Here is a 24,625-nt window from a genome sequence, read left to right as displayed (position 1 = left end):
AAAGAATGGGAGGGGGAGTGGAAATGGTTTGCGACTGGGAGGTGCAGTTGTTTGTTGCGAACCGAGTGGAGGTGTTCTGCAAAGCGGTCCCTAAGCCTCCGCTTGGTTTCCCCAATGTAGAGGAAGCCGCACCGGGTACAATGGATGCAGTATACCACATTGGCAGATGTGCAGGTGAACCTCTGCTTAATATGGAAAGTCATCTTGGGGCCTGGGATAGGGGTGAGGGAGGTGGTGTGGGGGCAAGTGTAGCATTTCCTGCGGTTGCAGGGGCAGGTGCCGGGTGTGGTGCGGTTAGAGGGCAGTGTGGAGTGAACAAGGGAGTCATGGAGAGAGTGGTCTCTCCGGAAAGCAGGCAGGGGTGGGGATGGAAAAATGTCTTGGGTGGTGGGGTCGGATTGTAGATGGCGGAAGTGTCGGAGGATGATGGGGTGATGTGTGAGAACGAGGGGGATGCTGTTTGGGCGGTTGTGGCGGGGGCGGGGTGTGAGGGATGTGTTGCGGGAAATGCAGGAGACGCGGTCAAGGGTGTCCTCGACCACTGTGGGGGAAAAGTTGATTACATTGATGACTGTATCGGTGCCGCCTCTTGCTCCCCAGAGGAGCTTGAACTGTTCATCCACTTCACCAACACCTTCCACCCCAACCTTCAGTTCACCTGGGCCATGTCTGGCACATCCCTCACCTTCCTGATCCTCTCAGTCTCCATCTCAGGCAACCAGCTTGTAACTGATGTCCATTTCAAGCCCACTGACTCCCACAGCTACCTAGAATACACCTCCTCCCACCCACCCTCCTGCAAAAATTCCATCCCCTATTCCCAATTCCTCTGCCTCCGCCGCATCTGCTCCCACGATGAGGCATTCCACTCCCGCAAATCCCAGATGTCCAAGTTCTTCAAGAACGGCAACTTTCCCCCCGCAGTGGTCAAGAATACCCTTGACCGCGTTTCCCGCAACACATCCCTCACACCCCGCCCCTGCCACAACCACCCAAAGAGGATCCCCCTCGTTCTCACACACCACTCCACCAACCTCCGGATACAATGCATCATTCTCCGACACTTCCACCATCTACAGTCTGACCCCACCACCCAAGACATTTTTACATCCCCACCCTTGTCTGCTTTCCGGAGAGACCACTCTCTCTGTGACTCCCTTGTTCACTGCACACTGCCCTCCAACCCCACCACACCCGGCACCTTCCCCTGCAACCGCAGGAAATGCTACACTTGCCGCCACACCTCCTCCCTCACCCCTATCCCAGGCCCCAAGATGACATTCCACATTAAGCAGAGGTTCACCTGCACATCTGCCAATGTGGTATACTGCATCCACTGTACCCGGTGTGGCTTCCTCTACATTGGGGAAACCAAGCGGAGGCTTGGAGACCGCTTTGCAGAACACCTCCCGCTCAGTTCGCAACAAACAACTGCACCTCCCAGTCGCAAACCATTTCCACTCCCCCTCCCATTCTCTAGATGACATGTCCATCATGGGCCTCCTGCACTGCCACAATGATGCCACCCGAAGGTTGCAGGAACAGCAACTCATATTCTGCTTGGGAACCCTGCAGCCCAATGGTATCAATGTGGACTTCACAAGCTTCAAAATCTCCCCCTCCCCCACTGCACCCCAAAATCAGCCCAGTTCATCCCCTCCCCCGACTGCACCACACAACCAGCCCAGCTCTTCCCCCTCCACCCACCGCATCACACAACCAGTCCAACCTGTCTCTGCCTCCCTAACCTGTTCTTCCTCTCACCCATCCCTTCTTCCCACCCCAAGCCGCACCCCCATCTCCTACCTACTAACTTCATCCCACCTCCTTGACCTGTCCGTCTTCCCTTGACTGACCTATCCCCTCCCTACCTCCCCACCTATACTCTCCTCTCCACCTATCTTCTTTTCTTTCCATCTTCGGTCCGCCTCCCCCTCTCTCCCTATTTATTCCAGAACCCTCACCCCCATCCCCCTCTCTGAAGGGTCTAGGCCCGAAACATCAGCTTTTGTGCTCCTCAGATGCTGCTGGGCCTGCTGTGTTCATCCAGCCTCACATTTTATTATTAGATTCATATAAGGCTACACTTTCCCATAACTTTTATGGCCATGCTACAGCCACAATCATTTAAGCTTGAAGAATTAATTATCACCTGAACTTTGGGATGAAATATTGTTTTTATGTTGTGAACTTTTTATGAAATCAAAATATCATGGCAGAATTGCATGTTTTAGCATTGATACTAAATTTCCTAGAATTAAGGACGTTATTCATTTGCATGTGAGAGAGAAGGACTGACAGTGTCGTACAGATGTAGAGTTGTTTGATTAGAAATTTATAACTGAGTAGACAGAAGTAACTATTTCAGCAGAAAAACACATGCTGGGAGAGAGCAGCAGGTCAGGCAGCTTCAGTGGAGAGAAAGCAGCCTAACATTTTGAATCTAGATGACTCTTCTTCAGAGCTGAAGTATAATTTCTCCTCAGCTCTGAAGAGTCCTCTAGATTCAGTGTGAGCCTGCTTTCTCTCCAGTGATGCTGCCTGACCCACTCTGATCTCTCAGCATTTTTGTTTTCTGTACAGATTCCACCATCTGCAGTAATTTGCTCCTACTTTTTAACTGCTTGAACTTGTTCTGCCAATTGATGAATTCATACACAATCAGCAGCTTAACTCCATGTCTCTAAAATAGCAGATGCTGAAAACCTGAAATAAAAACCAGTGCTGGAGAAGCTTGGCAGGTCCGTCATTTTGGACTTAAAACCTGAACACTCTTTCTGTCTTCGCTGGTTCTGCTCTGCTGAGTTTCTCCAGCATTTTTCTTAAACTCCATCTACCTATTGACCCCATATACCAAATATTCACTGGGAACACTATAGTTCGAGTACTATAGATGAGTCAGTTTTTGTCCAGTGTATGCAGGAGGGTTTCCTGACACAGTATGTAGACAGGCCAACAAGGGGCGAAGCCACATTAGATTTGGTACTGGGTAATGAGCCCGGCCAGGTGTTAGATTGGGAAGTAGGTGAGCACTTTGGTGATAGCGATCACAATTCTGTTACGTTTACTTTAGTGATGGAAAGGGATAGGTGTATACCACTGGGCAAGAGTTATAGCTGGGGGAAAGGCAATTACGATGAGATTAGGCAAGATTTAGGGAGCATAGGATGGGGAAGGAAACTGCAGGGGATGGGCACATTAGAAATGTGAAGCTTTTTCAAGGAAAAGCTCCTGTGTGTCCTAGATAAGTATGTACCTGTCAGGCAGGGAGGAAGCTGTAGAGCGCAGAAGCCGTGGTTTACAAAGGAGGTGGAATCTCTGGTCAAGAGGAAGAAGGCAGCTTATGTCAGGGTGAGATGTGAAGGCTCAGTTAGGGCGCTTGAGGGCTACGAGGTAGCCAGGAAAGACCTAAAGAGAGAGCTCACGAGCCAGGAGGAGACATGAGAAGTTGGCAGATAGGGTTTACCCTGATCCTAAGGCTTTATAGGTATTTACTGAATAAAAGAATGACGAAAGTAAGATTAGGGCCAATCAAGGATAGTAGTACGTTGTGTGTGGAGTCAGAGGAGATAGGGGAAGCAGTAAATGAATATTTTTCAACAATATTCCCTCTAGAAAACGACAATGTTGTTGAGGAGAATACTGAGATACAGGCTACTAGACCAGGTGGGATTGAGGTTCACAAGGAAGAGGAATTAGAAATCCTACAGAGGGTGAAGATAGATAAGACCCCTGGGCCAGATGGGATTTATCCTAGGATCCTCTGGGAAGCCAGGGAGGAGATTGCCGAGCCTTTGGCATTGATCTTTAACTCGTCATTGTCTACCGGAATAGTGCCAGATGACTGGAGGATAGCAAATGTGGTTCCCTTGTTCAAGAAGGGGAGTAGAGACAACCCTGGTAATTATAGACCAGTGAGCCTTACCTCAGTTGTTGTTAAAGTGTTGGAAAAGGTTATAAGGGATAGAATGTATAATCATCTAGAAAAGAATAAATTGATTGGGGATAGTCAGCACGGTTTTGTGAAGGGAAGGTCGTGCCTCACAAACCTTATTGAGTTCTTTGAGAAGGTGACCAAACAGGTAGATGAGAGTAAACCGGTTGTGGTGTATATGGATTTCAGCAAGGTGTTTGATAAGGTTCCTCACAGTCGGCTATTGTACAAAAATGCGGAGGAACGGGATTGTGGGAGATATAGCAGTTTGGATCAGAAATTGGCTTGCTGAAAGAAGACAGAGGGTGGTAGTTGATGGGAAATGTTCATCCTGGAGACCAGTTACTAGTGGTGTACCGCAAGGGTCGGTGTTGGGTCCACTGCTGTTTGTCATTTTTATAAATGACCTGGATGAGGGCGTAGAAGGATGGGTTAGTAAATTTGCGGATGACGCTGAGGTCAGTGGAGTTGTGGATAGTGACGAAGGATGCTGCAGGTTGCAGAGAGACATAGATAAGCTGCAGAGCTGGGCTGAGAGATGGCAAATGGAGTTTAATGTGGACGAGTGTGAGGTGATGCACTTTGGTCGGAATAACCAGAAGGCAAAGTACTGGGCTAATGGTCAGATTCTTGGTGGTGTAGATGAGCAGAGATATGTGTGTCCATGTACACAGATCTTTGAACGTTGCCACCCAGGTTAACAGGGCTGTTAAGAAGGCATACAGTGTTTTAGCTTTTATTAATCGAGGGATTGTGTTCTGGAACCATGAGGTTATGCTGCAGCAGTACAAAACTCTGGTGTGGCCGCACTTGGAGTATTGCGTACAGTTCTGGTCACCACATTATAAGAAGGATGTGGAATCTTTGGAAAGGGTGCAGAGGAGATTTACTAGGATGTTGCCTGGTATGGAGGGAAGGTCTTACGAGGAAAGGCTGAGGGACTTGAGGCTGTTTTCATTAGAGAGAAGAAGGTTGAGAGGTGACTTAATTGAAACATATAAAATAATCAAAGGATTAGATAGGATGAATAGGGAGAGCCTTTTTCGTAGGATGGCGATGGCATGAGGGGGCATCGCTTTAAATTGAGGAGTGAAAGATATAGGACAGATGTCAGAGGTGGTTTCTTTTCTGAGAGTAGTAAGGGAATGGAACGCTTTGCCTGCAACGGTAGTAGATTCGCCAACTTTAAGTACACTTAAGTCGTCATTGGATAAGCATATGGACGTACGTGGAATAGTGTAGGTTAGAAGGGCTTCAGATTGGTATGAAAGGTCGGCACAACATGGAGGGCCGAAGGGCCTGTACTGTGCTGTAATGTTCCATATGTTCTGTGCTTTCCCCAGATCCACAAATTTCTGTCAGCCAAAGATGCAAGTTAGTTTTATAATTTTAAATTACCAATTGGCCTAGTATCAATTGCTAGTTTGCAGATATGTTCTAATTCCTTTCTCGCCACCCTTCACGTCAAGAGCTTTCCTAACCTTCATCTTGAAATGTTTAGCTCCAGTGTAAATCTTTGCATATAAGCAGATCCCATTTTTCTGCCCCCCCCCCTCCCAAATCATAATCTTGTATATACTCGCGTTTAAGTTGACTTGATCCTCCTGTCTCTTCAGCTGCAGCATGCTATACTTGCATTAGCTGTCAGCCTATGTTGTTCCACCCCACAGATGCATGTTTTATTTCCTGGCACCTTTTTGACATGGGATCATGCATGTAAAGCTCTGGTTGTCCTATTACAGAGGATATTATTAAGGTGGAGAAGGTTTAGAAGAGATTTACAAAGATTTGCTCTGTATTGAAGGTTTGAGTTATAAAGAAAGGCTGGATAGGCTGGGACTTCTTTCACTAGAGCCTAGGAGGTTGACGGGGACCTTTTGGAGATTATAAAATCACTTATGTGTTTAGCTAAGGTGCATGGCAGCTTTTTTTTTCCCTAAGAGTGGAGGAGTTCAAGTCTAGGGCACATATACTTAAGGTCAGAGGAGAAAGATTTAAAAAAAAAAGAGGGCAATTTTGTTTACAGTGGTACGTGTGTGGAATGAACTTCCAGAGGAAATGGTAGATGCAGATGCAGTCACTTTGTTTAAAAGACATTGGGTAAGTAGATGAATTAGAAAGGTTTAGAGCAATATGGGCCAGGAGCAGGTAGGTGGGACTAGCTTAATTTAGGATTATGGTTGGCATGGACTATTTGGACGAAAAGGGCTGTTTCTGTGCTCCCTGCTCTGGCACTGTTGCCAAAATAGATGCTTAAGAAGTATCCACTTGTTGCACCTGCTGCAACTAACTTTTTTTAGAGAATAGTGACCTACACCCACCCCGGTGTTACACTCCTACAGTATACATAAAAATTGGTTGTAGCTTTTGGAAGAATTTGAAGCTTCAGTGGTCCATTTATACTCTGAACTGTATAGTAATTATTTGATTCTGCCAACTCGTCTTAGACCACCCAGTTATTGGAAGTACTTTTGCCCTGATCTGTCCTGTCTGTGTTCCTTAATATTTTTAGAAAGGTTTGATCAAATCACTCTTAAACTTTATAGTTGTATTTCCTGGAATTTAGTATGACTTAACTGTGGGGCCCAGATTCATTGCTACCTGCAATGCCTTACCACCGCTTCCCCACCTCTCCCAAACTCCCCACTTTCCAGTACCCTCCAGTGCTGGATACTGATGTGGATATTGAGTCTCTACCCTCGATGACACATGATTCATGGATCTCTGAAGAGTGGTAAACCAACGTCTGCATTTGGGAGCGCCTTTTTTTTGAAAAGTGAGATCAAATGGTCTTGCCCATTTCTCACCTCCATGTCAACTCTTGTTCCCATCTGTGGCCTCTTTTCCCCCTGCCAAGAATATCCGCTTATACCATCCATGTCAGTTAATAGCACTTCTGTTTCTGTTTACCCAGTTTACTCTTGGTTACTACAAGATCCATGTGAATCTGTGCCATGGTGTGTAGAACTGCTGACAACTAGGGAAACTTCACGTAGAACCGTATACAGACTCCAAAGCCTCAAAGACGAAAATCTAACTCTTCAGTTCACCTTTTAGCTGCCCTCCCTGCTGACAAGTGTTGTTTGCAGTGCTTGGGTGTGTTCTGACCAAGGGTTTGAGTAAGTGAAGTTTTATTTCTGTCCCCAGGTGTATTAATACTTCGGTAGTAAAGCTAGAATTAAATTTCTGAATATACACTTGTGTCTGTACTTGACATTTTGTAGTTGTGTGTACCTGTACCCTAAGGCACTTTGGGCCTTTACTGTTTCTACAAACCAATCACCATTCATTACAAACATAGTTGTTAACGTGTGGCTTGCTATTGCTGTTAATAAACAACGTGAGTAGTTGAGCTTCCAATGTCGCATCTTTGAATCCCCACTTGTCGCATTGTGTCAATTAGGTGCCTGTCCATTATCCCGAAGCCTCCATTTCCTTCAGTTCAGCTGACCATAGCCAGTAATTAAACTTTAAGTTCTATGGTCTTCAAGTTTAGCAAACAGTTTGTCTTTTATGAAAAACGTTCAGGGTATGAATATACCGACCTTTCAGGTTATTGAAGTCAAAGCAGGTTTGTAATATGGGATTTTGTTGGTTCAGGAGCATTTTCCATGTGTAAACGAAATTCTGAATAAAACAAAAATAACCATATATTAAAGCAGAACTGAAATGTCTTGACTGGAGACTGCACGTGGGACAAAGATCCTCATTTAGTGCTGATTTAATAAAAGGTAGAGGTATGGAAACTATTTGCTGAAAAATGGATTAAATATTTTTGAGACAATCCAGTGAGCATGCTCTGCTGGTTCTGTGCATAAAACCAGAAAATCTAGTTTTATAGTTTGAGTAGTCAGATGCTTGATATGTCTCTTTATAGATTTAATGATTTTTCAAATACCCCTCTATTTCAGCAAAGGTAATTTTAAACTTCAAAGCTTAAGCTATACACCAATAACATTGTGGTTCAAAACCCTAATCCCGTCACAAGAAAATACCATTAAGCAGTCATTTCAGTGCAGAAGTCTTCTATTTTGGCAAATCTGATCACCTTGGGTCTATACATTTCACAATTCAGATTGTCCTTGGTTTCCTCATTATGGTTACCATCAGATAAGATCATAAGAGTGGAAGTAAGGCCATTCGGCCCATCGAGTCCACTCCACCATTTAATCATGGCTGATGGGCATTTCAACTCCACTTCCCTGCACTCTCCCCGTAGCCCTTGATTCCTTGTGAGATCCAGAATTTCAGTCTCTGCCTTGAAGACATTTAATGTCCCGGCCTCCATTGCGCTCCGTAGCAATGAATTCCACAGGCCCACCACTCTCTGGCTGAAGAAATGTCTCCTCATTTCAGTTTTAAATTTACCCCCTCTAATTCTAAGGCTGTGCCCACGGGTCCTAGTCTCCCTACCTAACAGAAACAACTTCCCAGCGTCCACCCTTTCTAAGCCATACATTATCTTGTAAGTTTCTATTAGATCTCCCCTCAACCTTCTAAACTCCAATGAGTTCAATCCCAGGATCCTCAGCCGTTCATTGTACGTTAAGCCTACTATTCCTGGGATCATCCGTGTGAATCTCTGCTGGACACGCTCCAGTGCCAGTATGTCCTTCCTGAGGTGTGGGGCCCAAAATTGGACACAGTATTCTAAATGGGGCCTAACTAGAGCTTTCTAAAGTCTCAGAAGCACATCGCTGCTTTTACATTCCAACCCTCTTGAGATAAACAACATTACATTCACCTTCTTAATCACAGACTCTACCTGCAAGTTAACCTTCAGAGAATCCTGGACCAACATTCCCAGATCCCTTTGTACTTCTCCTTTACAAATTTTCTCACCATTTAGAAAATAGTCCATGCCTATATTTTTTTTTCCAAAAGTGCAAGACCTCTCATTTGCTCACCTTGAATTTCATCGCCATTTCCTGGACCACTCTCCTAAACTGTCTAAATCTTTCTGCAGCCTTCCCACCTCCTCAGTACTACCTGCCTGTCCACCTATCTTCATATCATTCGCAAACTTTGCCGGAATGTCCCCAGTCCCTTCATCCAGATCACTAATATACAAACTGAACAGCTGCGGCCCCAACACTGAACCCCTGCAGGACGCCACTTGTCACTGGTTGCCATGCCAAAAAAGAGCCTTTTATCCCAACTCTTTGCCTTCTGTCAGACAGCCAATCCTCAATCCAAGCCAGTAGCTCACCTCAAACACCATGGGCCCTCGCCTTGCTCAGCAGCCTCCCGTGAGGCACCGTATCAAAGGCCTTTTGGAAGTCTAGATAGATAATATCCACTGGGTTTCCTTGGTCTAACCTACTTGCTGCCTCTTCAAAGAATTCAACAGGTTTGTCAGGCACGACGTCCCCTTACTAAATCCATGCTGATTTGTTCTAACCCGATCCTGCACTTCCAGGAATTTAGAAACCTCATCCTTGACAATGGATTCTAGAATTTTACCAACAACCGTGGTTAGGCTAATCGGCCTATAGCTTTCCATCTTTTGCCTTGATCCTTTCTTAAACAAGGGGGTTACAACAGCAATTTTCCAATCATCTGGGACTTTCCCTGACTCCAGTGACTTTTGAAAGATCTCAGCCACCTCCCTCAGAACTCTAGGATGTAGCCCATCAGGGCCAGGAGATTTATCAATTTTTAGACCTAGATAAGAGCTATTAGGATCAACTTTCAAAAGTATGTTGTTGGAGAACTATTAATCCCACTGTTTAAAGAATTAGCTGTATTTTATCCCCAAATTAATGTTTTTATGCCTGGCATGTGACTTCAGACGTCCATCTCCAGTTCACAATCATTGTTAGTGATAGGTTGGACAGGATTTTAGGGGAATAAACACGCAATTCTGAAGAAAATTGGCTTTTTGCAGTTATTGGTCTTGTCGAAGGTAACTGAGACCTCTATCACACTACTCCAGTACTTCAGTTTTACCAAACAGAGAACGCGTTGACCTGGATTTTTTTTGGTTGCTGGTGAAGTAGCTGTTGACCTTTTTGAAAGTTTCCCACAAAGATGCAGTGATCAGTGCACTAAACCAGGAATTCAGGAAACATTGTAGGACCTGCTGAAGGGGATCTTGAGCATCTAGTAAAAATAGCGCTATTAAGCAGGTTATATAGGCAATCAAATTGAAGAACTTGAAGATAGAGCAAGCTAAGAATTTGCAGTTAGATTTCTATTTTTGGTCCACTTTTCATAATTTGAGTGCCTTTCTCAGTCCACCTTTAAAGGTTTGTGTGCCTATATCCCAGCTCCCAGATCCTGTACTTGTTTAGAAAATTGTCTTGGTTCTCCTCATTCTTCTTACCAAAACATATCTGAAATAACTTTACAGTGACAGGTATCCTGTCACCAAGTCACCTTTATTTACACATGAAATACCAGTCAGTCTTCCTCAGATCCAGAATGAACAGCACCTCTGACACTCCTGTTCAAATCTGTCATCCAGGCCTCCCTGATTGGGGCAGTTATATTCTGAGATCTGCCTGGCTAACCTCATTACAGTCACTGCAATATAAATTCAGATTTCTGTTGTGTCCACCCCAATTTCCCTTGTCCTCCTAAACAAACGTATTGTCTTCCCTACTGTTAATTACACTTTCAATTCTCATGTCATTTGCAAACTTTGAAATAATGCCTTGTACAACCAAATTCAAGTTATCAATATATCTCCAAATAGTGGCCCTCATTTTAATTCAGGGAGCACCACTTAAAACTCGCTAGCACCACTCTGTTTTGAAGGAAGCTGACTGGATATGAAATGTTAACTCTGTTTTCTCTTCACAGAATCTACCAGACCTGCTGAGTTTCTCCAGCAATTTCTGTTTGTAGCTCATCGTATACCACCTTGATATTGCACATTAAAAGCCATTGGAAAGTAATGTGGTTGGCAGGCTTGATGATGCCAGCTTTGTCTTATGTTAAGGCCATACCTTACGTTAATGATGTTGGTTTGATTAATTCCATTTGGGCTTGAGAATGAATTCTAAGCTAGGTTGAAGTAGGTGAGGAAGATCCACTGACTGCAGTGATGCACTGTTTACCTGTATTGCCCTAGAGTCTTGGGAGACAGATTTGCACTTGTGACAACAGGAGAACAGGGAGTGGGAAAGGAGTTATCCTGGATTTTCATCTCCTGGTATCTGGTGTTAGTGTATTTTCTTTTCTCTTTGGTGACCCCAGCAAGCCCTTGTTCTCTCAGAAGCAGCTTAATGCACTAAGACCAAAGAAATAATGAAGCAAGAGGAGACCGGTTTTTAAAAATAAAAGAAAATCAGCAAAGGCCAATTATGCTTCAACATTCCTCCTCTCCCAGGCCATTGGAGATTACAACGGGCTAGCTAAAAGAATGAGGATGAGAGTAACAGAAATGTCAGTTCGTTATTTTGAGTGAATGTGATTCTATGTTTCGGTGTCCTCCAGCTTTTCTTCTGAAATGATCTGTTTTGATCATATTTGGTTGCAACCAGGATTTTTGCCTCTATATTCACTCATTTGTGAGCACATAAAATAGGAACTGAAGAAAGCCATTTGGCCGTTCTAGCCTATTCTGACATTCTGTAAGGCTATGGCTTTTCTAATTGTGGTCTCCATCCCACGTTCTTGTCTACCTCCAATAATCTCGGACTCTCTCTTGTTAATTTAAAAAGTTACCTACCACCTTCCTTCATTCAACTGTCAATCTACTGTCATCTTTGAGTGTTGTTCGTACTTGGCATCATGTCCTAAAGCCAATTTATGCCTTTTAATCTGAGTTTGCTATTGAGAAGACAATTGTATTCAGCACCTTTCCACTCACTTAGAGATTTGAAACCTGAAAGCAGGAGGTGAACACTGAATTCAGTCGGACCTTAAACCCAATTCTGAAGTAGGGTCAGTGGACCTCAAACAGTAACTTTGTTTTCTGTCCTCACGGATACTGCCTGACCTGAGTTTTCCCAGCAATTTCTGTTCTGGTTTCTGATTTCCAGTGTTCACAGTTCTTTGATCTTTTGTTTTAATGAGGGTTCACTTGGCTGTGGAGTCAGGAGGGCGAATTGTGTAACTTCATGAGTTTTTAAATCGACGTTTTGTGGTGTGGTCAAACCCAGAGCTCGCTCTTTGTTGTAGAATACAGTTGGAAGCAGACTGTGCATAGTGGTTGTTTGTTAGAAGTGTGAGTGAAGGGTACAGCGCAGCTATCCTTTCTCAAAATCTGTCACGCAACTTGCTGTAGCGTGAATGAAAATGCTGTTCTTCCTGACAGTTGCGCACTTTCATGAAATAAAATAATTGCGTGCTGTGCATGATCATGCATGCTGGTTGACTGAACACTCTGTCATGCCTGACTGACATCTCTCTCTCTTTTTCCTAACAGCCTTTTGGTCTGCGTTAAAACAATGTAAAATATGTCTGCATTCTAAGAGTCTTGTTCAGGACCAGTATTTCTGTGGACGTGACACATTCTCTTGGCACAATGGGCAAAAACACATCCTCTTGGCTCATCGGATAAAAATAATCCAAGTTGGTTGCATCCATAACAAAACATTTCTGTTTCACTGCTACTGGAAAAATTTGCTCAGGTCCATAAATAAACCAAACTGTGCAGCGATAAAGAGCATTCAAAAATAGATTGTTCTAAGCTTCAAGTGTACTTCATTTGTAATTTATCCCTGTACGCTATGACCTCTGCTCATTAAGAGTGGGCTGCATTTATATAGCAACTTCACGTTCTCATATGAACACATGAATCAGGAGTAGGCTATTCAGGCCGGGCTTGTAACCACGAGTTGAGAAGAGCAAGTGGTGACCTGAGTGGAATGTGGGATACAAAGCTGGGTTAACATGGTAAATATGGACAGGATGTTTCTCCTCAACGGAGAAGCTGGTACAAAGGGTCACCTTTTCAAAATCAGGGGCACTCATTGGGGAGGGATTCGGTGAAATTTTCCTCCCTAAAGGTCACGAGTCCTTGGCATCTCCGTTAGAAGCAGAGTCCTAGAATCTTTTCTTAAGGCAGAGGTCAATAGGTTTGTGTTATGCAAAGGGAGTAAAAATGCAGTCTTAGTGAATAGCGGAGCAGGCATGAGTGCCTGAATGGCCTACTCCTGATTCATGTGTTCATATGAGAATGTGAAGTTGCTATATAAATGCAGCCCACTCTTAATGCGCAACAGAGGTAGTAGTTAGGGTCTAGGCCCGAAACGTCAGCCTTCCTGCTCCTGTGGTGCTGCTTGGCCTGCTGTGTTCATCAGCTCTACACGTTGTTATCTCACCTTATGATACAGAGACATGTCACATATCACTGTTATGTTGTCTGGTGCCTTATGATTCATTGACTTAGCATTGTGAAATAAAAATGGTGCCTATTGTGAAACGAATTATACTTAGGAAGATTTGTATAGAACCTCTGCTTCCTGTGGTAGGGGACAGAATTGTGATTACTAAATGATTCATCCTGTAGTTTCAGTATTGGAAGCTGCCATTTGAACAGTTCACCATCACTGTTTTGAGGGCATCTAGGGATGAGAAATACATGGTAGTCTAACGAATAATCCCCACTTCTCATGAATTAATTAACAAATAAGTTGTAGCCCCTTTAACTAAGTGCCTGTCATCACAGTTCATAGAGAAAGATCTGCAGCAAGGGAATTAAAACAAATTATCAGGCAAATTGGTTTGGGTAATATAATACCTGGTGTCTTCCTAGCTGTTGCCTCTGCTGTCTAGAGAGCTTTCTACCTGTGTACAATAATGCGTCCTGAAGTCTGAGATGAGTGGAAGCTCAGTATAACACCAGATTTAATAACTTTGTTATCTACTTAGTATAGTGGACCAGTTATCACAGTAAACGTCACTATATTAAGAGATCTGAACTACAATTTGAGGTTAATGCATGTCCTGCAGTAATCAGTTAGCTCGTGTGATATGTTCCAAAGTCTGATTTGAGAGAAAACTGCTGTTCTTTTAAATGTATTGCTATCTTTTGCCTGCGACCTTGTCCTGCAATTAATTGCATTCGTTCTTGGAAATAGTTATGAACTTGACACAGGTTATTGTATATGAATACGTTTGAAGTTTTTTTCTTTTTCTCCTCTGCCTTTCTCCTTTTTTCCTTTTTTCTTATTTTCTTGGCTTCCAGTTGGGATTTTAGCGCTGAAGCTACATTTGTGTTGTAACATAAAGTTAAGAAGGCAGAGAGTGGGGGGGAGAAAAAAACAAGTAAGGCACAGGGTTATTTTAGTTTCTGAAATTTGTTCCACGAGTACTTTAATCTTCATTTTGTAGCTTGAACATTGTTAAAGTCTGCAATGTTGTGCTTGGTGCAGAATGTTAAAAGAGAACAGCTGTATCGTCAAAGTTCTTCTGATCTCTGACCTAAATTTTATACTTCCTCAAACTACAATAGTGACAATTTCACCAAATATCCTGTTTTTATAGTTCCACTGAGGTTTGTTCCAGCCACTACAGAGGCTGTAATAAATGCAAAATGCAACGCAGTTGCTGGAAATCTGAAGTAAACACATTGCTGGAGAAACTTGGTGCAATCTAGCAGTATCTGTGGAGAGGAAAACACAGTTACCATTTTGAGTCCTGTTCAAGACTGGAAGAGTAGTGTCTGGAGAGATTACAGGAGTTAAGGCAGACAAATGCAAATTGTTGTATATTGGATGATTATTGATGATGTAAGCACAAAGTAATAGAATTAGGACAATGGAACTCCAAAGCACTGGTGGAATTCAGACCAAGTCTGAAGCAAAGAGATGGGAGAGACTGCCCTGGAGTGGTGGAAGGGAAGACAACATGTACAGGAAATGGCAGAAGCATAGACTGAAACCTCTATGCTAGGGAGCACTGAAGGAGAGGAGGCCTGGGAGGAAAATGTGGTTTGCAACCAAGGAGGAAAGAAAGTTGGTCCAGGATTCCAGAGGACTGGGTACAGCAGAAAAATGAAGTCCTGTAGACCATAATCCAAGACCCCACCCACCAGTTTATACTCCCTTTCGCCCTCTGTCATTGGGCAGAAGATAGAAAAATTTGGAAACGTACCAAGAGATTGAAGAATAGCTTCTTCCTTGCTGTTATCAGATTTATGAATAAACCATCTCATGTAATTGAGTTGATCCTTCTCTGTGGCTGTAACGCTATTCTGCATTTCGTACTAGTACCCTAGTGTGCTTATGTGAGATATGATTTTGTTTGCGTCCCACTCAAAACAATACCTTTTCACTGTGTACCTTGATGCATGTGGCAATAATAAAAACAAAATCAAATCAAAACCAGTGGATGGTGGACTGCAGAGCTTGGAGGAGCCACCATTGTTGACTAGGAAAAGGGCTCAAGTTGGAGTCAGTGTTTTTAACAGAAAAAGTAAATCGGAAGGTCAGTGGAGTTCATGAACATTTATGCAATGTCCTAGCTGAAATTGATTTCAGAAAACCACTTGGTTTTTATGTTCAGAGATAATGGGAACTGCAGATGCTGGAGAATCTGAGATAACCAAGTGTAGAGCTGGATGAACACAGCAGGCCAAGCAGCATCAGAAGAGCAGGAAAGCTGACGTTTTGGGCCTAGACCCTTCATCAGGAAAAAAAAGGCCTTTTTATGTTGGTGCCTTTTGTAATAATTTTAAGTGTTTTGCTTACATGGATATATTTTGCCCAATTTGCAACATTTACACAAATGGAATGATGAATAACAGATTGCATTTGTCAACAGTAAATTTAAAGAGTGCAAATTCTTTAGCTAGACCCTCCTGAATACGACAGTGCAACTTTTGAGTAATTATTTCAGATTTGATAATTGAGGTTGTATTATGGAAATGAACAAATGTTCAAGTGCTAAATACTGGAATTTGTAACCTTTACCTTCCTTTTTAATTTTGATGGGTGGGAGATAAAAATAGTAAAACACTATTTGCCAGCTTTGTTTGAGTTTAAAATGTTAGTTATAAAAATAAATTATTTTGTACAAGCTCTCAGAAGTCCAAATTATAAGACCTAGTTGACTGTGTAGGAGAATGTTAAAATTAATTTTAAAATTGTCCTCAAAATGGAGATAGTGAAAAGAATATTGGTCCAGGGTTAAATTTAATTGAAATGAAGCCTTCCACAAACAAGGAATTACTTGTGGGCTTGGAAAGTAAACTACATTGAGATAGTAAGAACTGCAGATGCTGGAGCCAGAGGTAAGTGTGGAGCTGGAGGAAGACAGCAGGTCAGGCAGCATCAGTGGAGCAGGAAAGTTGACATTTCAGATCGGGACCCTTCAGAAATGGGGAGGGGGAAGGGAGCTGAGAAATAAATAGAGGAGGGGGTGTGGTTGGGATGGTGATAGGTGATGCGGATAGTGAGTAGTTGGGATTGCTCAGTGAGGTGGGGGCGTGGAAAGATGGGAGAGAAGATGCACTGATTGTGTCAGGTCAAGGAGGCAGAGCTGAGAGGGAGGATAGGTCATGGGATGAGTCTGGGTTGGGGAGACTTTGAAACTGGTAAAAGCCACATTTAGGCTATTGGGCTGTAGGCTCCTAAGGCAGAATATTAGGTGCGGTTCCTCCAATTTGCAGGCGGTGACACTACAGGAGGCCCAGGATAAACATGTCACCCTGGGAGTGGGAGCGGGAGTTAAAAATGGTTTGTGACCAGAGGTGGTGGTGGTTGTCTCAAACAAAGCGCAGATTCTCTACAAAATGGTCTCCAAGTCTACATTTGGTCTCTCCAATGTAGAGGAGGCCACATTGAGAGCAGTGGATACAGTAGATCAAGTTGACGGATGTGCAGGTGAATCCCTGTCTGATTATTGAAGGTTTGTTTTGGGCCTTGAATAGAAGTGAGAGGGGAGGTCTAGCACTTCCTACGGTTGCAGGAAAAAGTGGTGGGAGTGGGGAATGTGGTGCAAACCAGGTAGTCACAGAGAAAGCGGTCCCTGTGAAGGGCACGTAGGGGTGAGGAGGGAAGTATCTTTGGTTGTGGGGTTGGATTGTAAGTGCACTTGAGAATTGTAGAGAACTGTTTTTTGGAGGCTCTGAATGTTGTGTAGGTAGAGGTTGTCATGGTGAGGGCCAAATTGGGATGGCCTGAATGTTGTTTGGAGACCGTTTGGGGATGATCCTGTTCCGTAAGCAGGTACTGAGAAAGGAGATGTGGCTGTAATATCGGGTTTGCTTCAGTATGTGGTCAGAGAGGTTCAGGACAGAGGAGATTATCAGAGGGTTCAAATGGGAGACTCTCTACAGGTCCTCAAGTAATTGGCACTGACTGTGACAACTTCTAACTACACAACCTCCAGAGTCTCCAAACAAAACTATTTTTTCTCCATGGGTCCTCGAGTAGCCTTTCATAGGGACCACTTACTCTCCCCCTCCCCATTTCTGAAGAAGGGTCCCGACCCGAAATGCCAGCTTTCCTGTTCCTCTGCTGCCTGGCCTGCTGTGTTCCCCCCAGTTCCACACTTCATTATCTTTGACTCCAGCATCTGCAGCTCTTGCTATCTCTGTCACCTCATTAAAAGTGTCCAGTTTTTATCCATTCACTAAACTGGCTATGTAATAGTATTAACTGGTCAACTATCAGTGAAGTCTCTAACTTAAATTGCTAGTTTATTTCAATCCTAAATTTACCAGTAAATGGTTGATGCTGAACTGTAGCAATAAATAATGTCTTTGTTTACTTAAAATCCAACTTCATATCACTAAAATCCGATTTTTAAGTTTTTAGTAAGCAATCATTTGTTGAAGCCTTAGCTGCTTTCTTTGCTTTGGCTCAGCAGAAAGTGTCTGTCAGTTAGGCACAAATTTGAGCATCATTCCAGAGATCTGAAGGCTTCGATTTGTAAAATGGTTCACAAAAGAACTAGATGCAACATAAGGAAAAGCTTTATGGCTAGGATTTGAGATGTACTAAAGATAAATATTAAAACAGGTTGAAATATGGGAATTTGGTAAATATTTGACAGAAAAACACACGCAAGGGAGGAGGGTTAACTAATGTTTGAAGAGGAGAATGAAGTGTTGGGGGAATGCCTGTGAATGTTATTTAAACAGATTTCTAGAAGACATTTGCTGAAGTCTGGTAATGTCCCTCATGTGAAACTATTAACTAAAGTTTAAGAACTTTTGGCAAATCATTGACCTGGTTAGGAAATTGGCAGCGTGGTAATGGGGAGATAAAGTAGGGATAATGAACACACACGTTACCCCCCTCAAGAATCTGTATCAAGACCTCAGCTGTCCACTGTATTTATTAAAATGTTATACGAGATCCAACTTGGCTGATGATAGGTAAGCAGCATTACAGGTGTGTAGATAGAAATATAAAGTCAGAAGGGTGTACTGATGGTGGAATTATTTGGATAACATGTAAGAAAAATAAGGATTTTGATGTAGACAAATAAGGTTATGAATAGGAATGAATATTTCTTGGTGAAAGTCTGGAAGCGGAAGAGTTCCAAAGAAACTTGCGATGCTTGTATGCATCATTTAAAAAAAATCATAATTAGAACTTAATCAGAAGGGATGGTAGTGTACTGGCCTTTTGTTGTAGGACTAGAATTTATGTTATAGCTATATAAAACCCTACTAAGACCAGGCCCTGAAGTATGCATTGCCCCTGAGGAAACGTATATCAGCTAAGGAGGAAATGTCACATAGCTTTATCAGAATGATACCTGAAATCTAGGGGAGGGGAAGAAAAGACACTGGGGTTGTATTCCCTTGAATTTAGAAGTTTGATTCAATTGAAGTTATTCAGGAGACTTATTGTTAAAAAAAATTATACTTCTGTTGATTTGGGAGTCAATGGTGCGGGGACACTGCTGTAAAATTAAAGCGGAACCTTTCTGGAGTGGAGTTTGGAAATACCCCGGTGAGAAAGCATGATTAGACATTTGGAACACAGTCCCACAAATTGTGATTTGCTGCTGGGTCAGTTGTTAATTTAAAATTTTGATATGATTGCATCTTTAAGGGAAAAAATATCTGCACTTATATAGCACCCTGTTCATGATAGGACGTTCCAAACCACTTTACAGTCAGTGAAATTCTTTCAAAGTGTAGCTCCTAGTACACTGTAGGAAATGTAGCCACCATGTTTATACACAGCAACCTCCCACAAACAAATGTGATGATGAGTAAAATAATCAGTTTTGCTGTTGATTGTGTGATAAATTGTTTCCGAGATGGGAAATAAAATGACTTCTTTTTAGAAACAATGCCTTGGGATCTTCTGTATCCTCTTAAGAAGAGGGCAGCAGGGGCCATTGTTTTAATGCCTGATCTAAAGCAGGATACGTGTAACACTGTAGCTCACCTGGTGCTACAGCCTAGTGTTTTTGGAATAAGACTTAATCCACAGTGTTCTGCCTCAAATGAATGTGTTACTGACTGAGCCACACTGGGCATTAAAACAAAAAAACCTACTGGGCAATGTAGCGGTGTGGAGTTAGGGCCAGGATGATCTCATTGTTTCTGTAGTTGCTTTTCAAAAGAGCTAACACAGATTGTGTGGTGCAAATGGAATCGTCCTCAGTTGTACCATTTTATGATGATTGCAGTTGACACTGCAGAGCAGTATTATGGGATGTTGTACTATCATGTTCTGGATTGTGACTTGTCCCTTCAGCCTATTGGCAGAGGTGAAAGTGCTGCTGCAGAGTTTGAGTGATGAAGTATTATAAAACTGTATGCCCATTTGTCTCTATCCTAACCCAAACTGTAAATGATGTGAGTATTTGCCAAGAATCTGGAAAATCTCCAGATGTTGGCACATCATCAATTAGTAGACACTTCCATTCAATACTGAATGATTTCTGTTTTGTGGGGTGTTGTTTTTGGATTGAGATTTTAATGCAATTGCCCCTTAATTCTTTTGAGTGGATATGGAAGTTCCCATGGTGCTGAAGGAAGACGAGCAGGGGAATTCTTCAGGTAGCTTGACTAATATTTGGCCTTTATCCAAGACCTAAAACAGATGATCTGGTCATTTTTATTTCTCACATTCGTGAGACCTTGCTGTGTGAAAATTGGCTGCTGTTTTTCCTATGCCAATGATTTCAAATGTGCTTTGTTGCTAGTGAAGCATTTTAGAGTGTCCTGTGTGTGTGAAAATGACTTCATAAATGCCCTGTTCTGAGGAAGGGTCACTGGACCTGAAACATTAACTTCACAGATGCTGCCAGACCTGCTGAGTTTTTCCAGCAACTTTGTTTTTGTTCATTAAATGCAAGCCTGTTCATTATCGTACTTCTCAGTAATTTTGACAACATCATAAGCAGAAGTATAACCAACCATATTGCCTAATAACCTTCACTCAGCCAAACGTACAATGGGTTTTGTTTTGCTGCATTAAGATGTGAAATTTCAAATGTAACATCATGCTATTTAGTGACAATTGTGGCTTTGTTCAGTGTATAAAATCAAGCACTGCCTCTTGGCAGTTTGTGTGTTGATACCCATCATTGTCGTTACTTTCTCAAGTGAAGATCTCAATTCTGTCAATGCTGTCTTGCAGGCTCCTCAAATGGGCACATTTATAGGGGTCTACCTGCCATGTTTACAGAATATTCTGGGAGTTATCTTGTTCCTGCGATTGACGTGGATTGTAGGAGCAGCAGGAATCTTTGGATCCTTCTGGATTGTCTTCATATGCTGTGCATGTGTAAGTTGAAAGCTGATGGGATCCAACTGCTAGCCTTCTCTAGGAAATTAATGACTTTTGAGAAAGAGTGCAAAGCAGCAGTTACCTTTGTAAATTGGATATTACAGCGAGTCTAACACCTCGACTATCAAGTTCTCTTCAGAGTGCTTTAAAAATAATGCAGGGAATGTTTGTCGCTGAAAGGAAATTTTCTGAATAAACTTCTCCATTCTCTAAAATGTTTTCACTGAATGCACCAGGGCCACCTGTCCCATTGGAATAGAACAAAACAATAATTGATGCTTGCCTCTGAATTTTGATCTGTGTTCAGACTAGTCAAAAATATGCTACAGATCTAGGCTCAAATTCATTGTAATTAGCAGTGGCAAACTGTAAAATTTGCATTTTACTGTTCTCCCAATTTCGTGTTAACCTTTTTGTCTTAGGGTTACTAATTTTGATGATATAACTTACAATACAAATTACATGAGATTTAATGAGACTAGACAAGATTTAGGGTGTGAGCCATAAAAGCCCTGTATTGCTAGGGTATTAAATACCGAGCGTCATTGGTAATGCAAATTGTTTCTGTTCCTGGATCCGACCATTGATTTGATGATGGATTACTAATAGTGTTCATTAATGTGTTCTTTGAGTCTAACATTTCAGTTCAGTCCTCAACTGGATACCGGATAGCTTGCTGCTTTGAATTAGCCGCCATAAGATAAACTCAGATTGCAGTCACTGCTTTGCTGCCACGTACTGTAGCATCCAAAGCCAGTCATGTGCTGTCCTGTTCATACTCCATTCTTAGCATAACATGTTGAAAACCTATGTAGCTATTTGAGTAGTTAAACTAATCACCTTGGAGAGGAATAATTCCATAGTACTGTTGACTACAGTGCTATTTTAATATGCTCAGTAACTGAAATTAGTCCAACAATGCCCCCTCTCACTTCCTGTAAGTAATGATGCAACAATGCGGTCAGTACTGACTTTGCAGTTTGCTCCAGTCTGGTTTTTGAAACAGATTTAGGGCCAAACTTTATACTCCTCTCTGTGGGGAAGGAATTGTGATTGCTAAATCCAATCAATGGTGGCAAGTGCATGAGAACACCATCAATTTGCAAATCACTCATTACTTGGACTGACAATGCTGTTCCTTCATAGTCATTTGTTTAAAATCCTGAAACTTCATGCTTAATGGTTTTGCAGGAATGTTTTTTCAATCTGTTGCAGTTAGAGTTTGGTCAGTATCACTATTTCAACAGTACATGGGCAATAAAGCTTGGCGTTTCCAGCAGTGGGCATGTTGTAACAATAGATAAATATTAATTAACATTGCTGTATAAATACCCCATTTATTGGTAATTTCTTTCTCTTGATTGTCTGTGCGCTGAGTATCTTTCTGTACTGAAGCAGTGCTAATTTTCATTGGACTTTTTTCCACAGACCTTGCTGACTGCAATATCGATGAGTGCTATTGCAACCAATGGTGTGGTGCCAGGTAATTGAAGCATTCTATGGGAAGCATTTTATATTATCTGTTAGTACATCTGCCATGGTATGGCTTGTTGATTAATATTAATTGCATATTAAATACAGACCCATTTAACTTCTATTTTCATCAGGTTCCATCTACACCTGTTTTTTTTTTACTAGCACTTAACCTTTAGCAAATTCTTTGGTATAACTTTTAAACTGGTCCGTCGTTTCATTGAAAACACCGGCGGACTGCAGCTTCAAAATGATCATACAGCCAATTCCCTCCTAACCCCCTCACTGCCACCAATCTTTAAGGTGCACAGTGGAGCTATGGAATTTTTTTTCTTTCCTGACCACATGTAACAAGATTGACAGTTTTTTTAACATTAGAAAATCACCAAATATTACAGCACAGAAGGAAGCCCCTCATGTTATCATGCCTGTCATATTTCTTTGGAAGTGTCCACTATCTAGTCTCATTCTCTCTGGTTCTTTCCCACTTCTATCAAATCTCTCCCAATTCAATACGTACCTGATACCATTTTCCTGTTTAACCAGAAATACTTCTGGTATCTGGGAGACCTGTCCATTTTTGTTTTCGTCAAGATCTGGTCCTTGTGCATCAAATTATTTCATCCCTTGCTGACCATGGTACAATTCCAGTATTTTTGCCTCTGAATTAGAATTAGTTTTAATGTCATGTGTACTGAAATAAGTGCATGGAGAAGTTTGCAAGTTGCCACTTGTGGCACCATCTTAGCTACCAAGACAGCTGCGTCCAGTTTCTTAAATACAGATTTCTAGGGGAAAATAAGGAAATGTAGTAAAATTTAGTAGAATAGGAAGAGTCCTTCCAACCCAGACCCTGTTGGGCTTCACCTTGAGACCGTGAGTGTTGGGAGTCTGAGTCCGCACTGGTGCAATGAGTCTGGGTCCACGCTGAGCCCTGGAGTTCATGTTGGTTTTGTCCCTGGACATCGCCACTGCCACCCAAGGATGGGAGGTAAAAAGAAAGTGAGAAGAGAGAGGGGGGGGAAAAAAGGAAAAGAAATGGGGGGGGAGAGTGGAAGAGCTCTGCCTCAGGAGCCCTGTTGTGCCACCATCTTTTAGGAAGGTTGTGCGTTCTTTCCACTTGAGTTAAAGGCGCAATCTTGCGTGACCCTGTAATGCAGCACTGATCAACTGCTTCACTGCTGGAGGTGCTATCATTTGGATCAGGTGTTAGCTTTGGCTTTACCTACACCCTCAAAGAGACACCTGCAAGATCCCATGGTGCTACTTTGAAGGAAAGATGGGAATTTTGCTTTGATGTCCTGGCCAAATTTATCCCTGAAACAACAGTACTAAAACAGAACAGGCAGTCATGATATTGCCGCTTGGCTGTTGCATTTCCTACGTTAGAACCATATTTGTGCATTAAATATAATTCACTGGCTGTAAAGTGAAATGTTCAGTGAGTTTGAAAGATGATGTCTAAATATAAGTTAGTTATATCATTCTTTTGATATCCTTACTACGACAATCGCTCTGGGCAGCTAATTGCCACAAACTGAACTTGGGACAGCAAACAAATCAAACAACCTCAACTTGGGTTTTTACTTGAGGATTCGAAATCGCCTGGGCAGTAATTTTGGTCATATCCAGAGATGAACAAGCAACACGTCAATATTTTCACACAAAAATCTGAGTTTTTCCTTGTTTTCTGTGTAGTGTATATCGTCTCTTTCGGTATCAGTGCTTTACAGCAAGTAAATTTGTTTTTTGTGTGGTTTACTGTTAACATAGAGGGCACAGTGGGCACGCACAAATAACAGTGAACTAAATTGAGCCATGGCTCTCGTGCTGTGAGAATTTTCTTCGATCTACTACCATCACTTTGCACGATGTGCAGCACAAACTTTGTTTACAAGCATATATACAGGTTCTGATACTTGTGGTGTAGAAGTGGCCGTGTAGTTTAGCAGATCTGACAATTCTTATCCAAAATCTGGTATTAATAGTCAGTAGAAAACTTCTGAGCATTGTTAATCTGGTCTTGAATGTCTTGTGCTAAAGTGTTTGATTTTCACTCTGATCTGTTTTACTTCTGATTTTAAAATTGTTCTTTCCTCGTTTGACCATTGTCACGTAGTTATGTCTCTTCGTTTCACAGCTGGAGGCTCCTATTACATGATTTCAAGATCACTGGGCCCAGAGTTTGGAGGGGCAGTGGGTCTCTGCTTTTATCTGGGAACCACGTTTGCTGGAGCTATGTACATCCTAGGAACTATTGAAATCCTGCTGGTGAGTTGCTGCACTGTTTAGGAATAGAGTTAAGCACAAAATGTTTGTGCAATCCCAGTTTTTTTTTCAAAATTGCATGAAAGTTGGAAAAAATATCTGTTATTGGAAAGCCACTAGATAGGGGATTTTTTTTTTAGAAAGTAGATCATAATTGTGGTTCTGTAATTCAACTAGATCACGCTTGACTTCTGCTTAAATGTGCTGGAGTATGTCTTCAACTCTCAGCTTTGTTGAATCAAAGTGAGAGTGCGACAGCTCTCACTAAGACTATTCAATTCAGCTTCCAAGGACATCT

The 24,625-nt window shown here is 42.2% G+C and overlaps 1 protein-coding gene across 4 annotated transcripts in view; it reads left to right on the top strand.

Annotated features, from left to right (window-relative positions):
- Window positions 1-24,625, top strand: part of LOC125460455 (solute carrier family 12 member 7-like) — a 224,314-nt gene that overhangs the window by 144,566 nt on the left and 55,123 nt on the right. For all 4 annotated transcript variants that reach the window (XM_048547968.2, XM_048547983.2, XM_048547977.2 and 1 more), the window contains exons 4-6: window positions 20,437-20,583; window positions 22,015-22,069; window positions 24,200-24,330. In XM_048547968.2, the coding sequence (XP_048403925.2) occupies window positions 20,437-20,583; window positions 22,015-22,069; window positions 24,200-24,330 (333 nt within the window). The remainder of the gene's footprint in view (window positions 1-20,436; window positions 20,584-22,014; window positions 22,070-24,199; window positions 24,331-24,625) is intronic.

The sequence above is a fragment of the Stegostoma tigrinum genome, chromosome 2 (genome assembly GCF_030684315.1).
Source record: "Stegostoma tigrinum isolate sSteTig4 chromosome 2, sSteTig4.hap1, whole genome shotgun sequence".
NCBI lineage: Eukaryota > Metazoa > Chordata > Chondrichthyes > Orectolobiformes > Stegostomatidae > Stegostoma > Stegostoma tigrinum.
The sequence above is the reverse complement of the archived record's forward strand: the minus strand, read 5'-3'. Positions and strand labels throughout refer to the sequence as shown.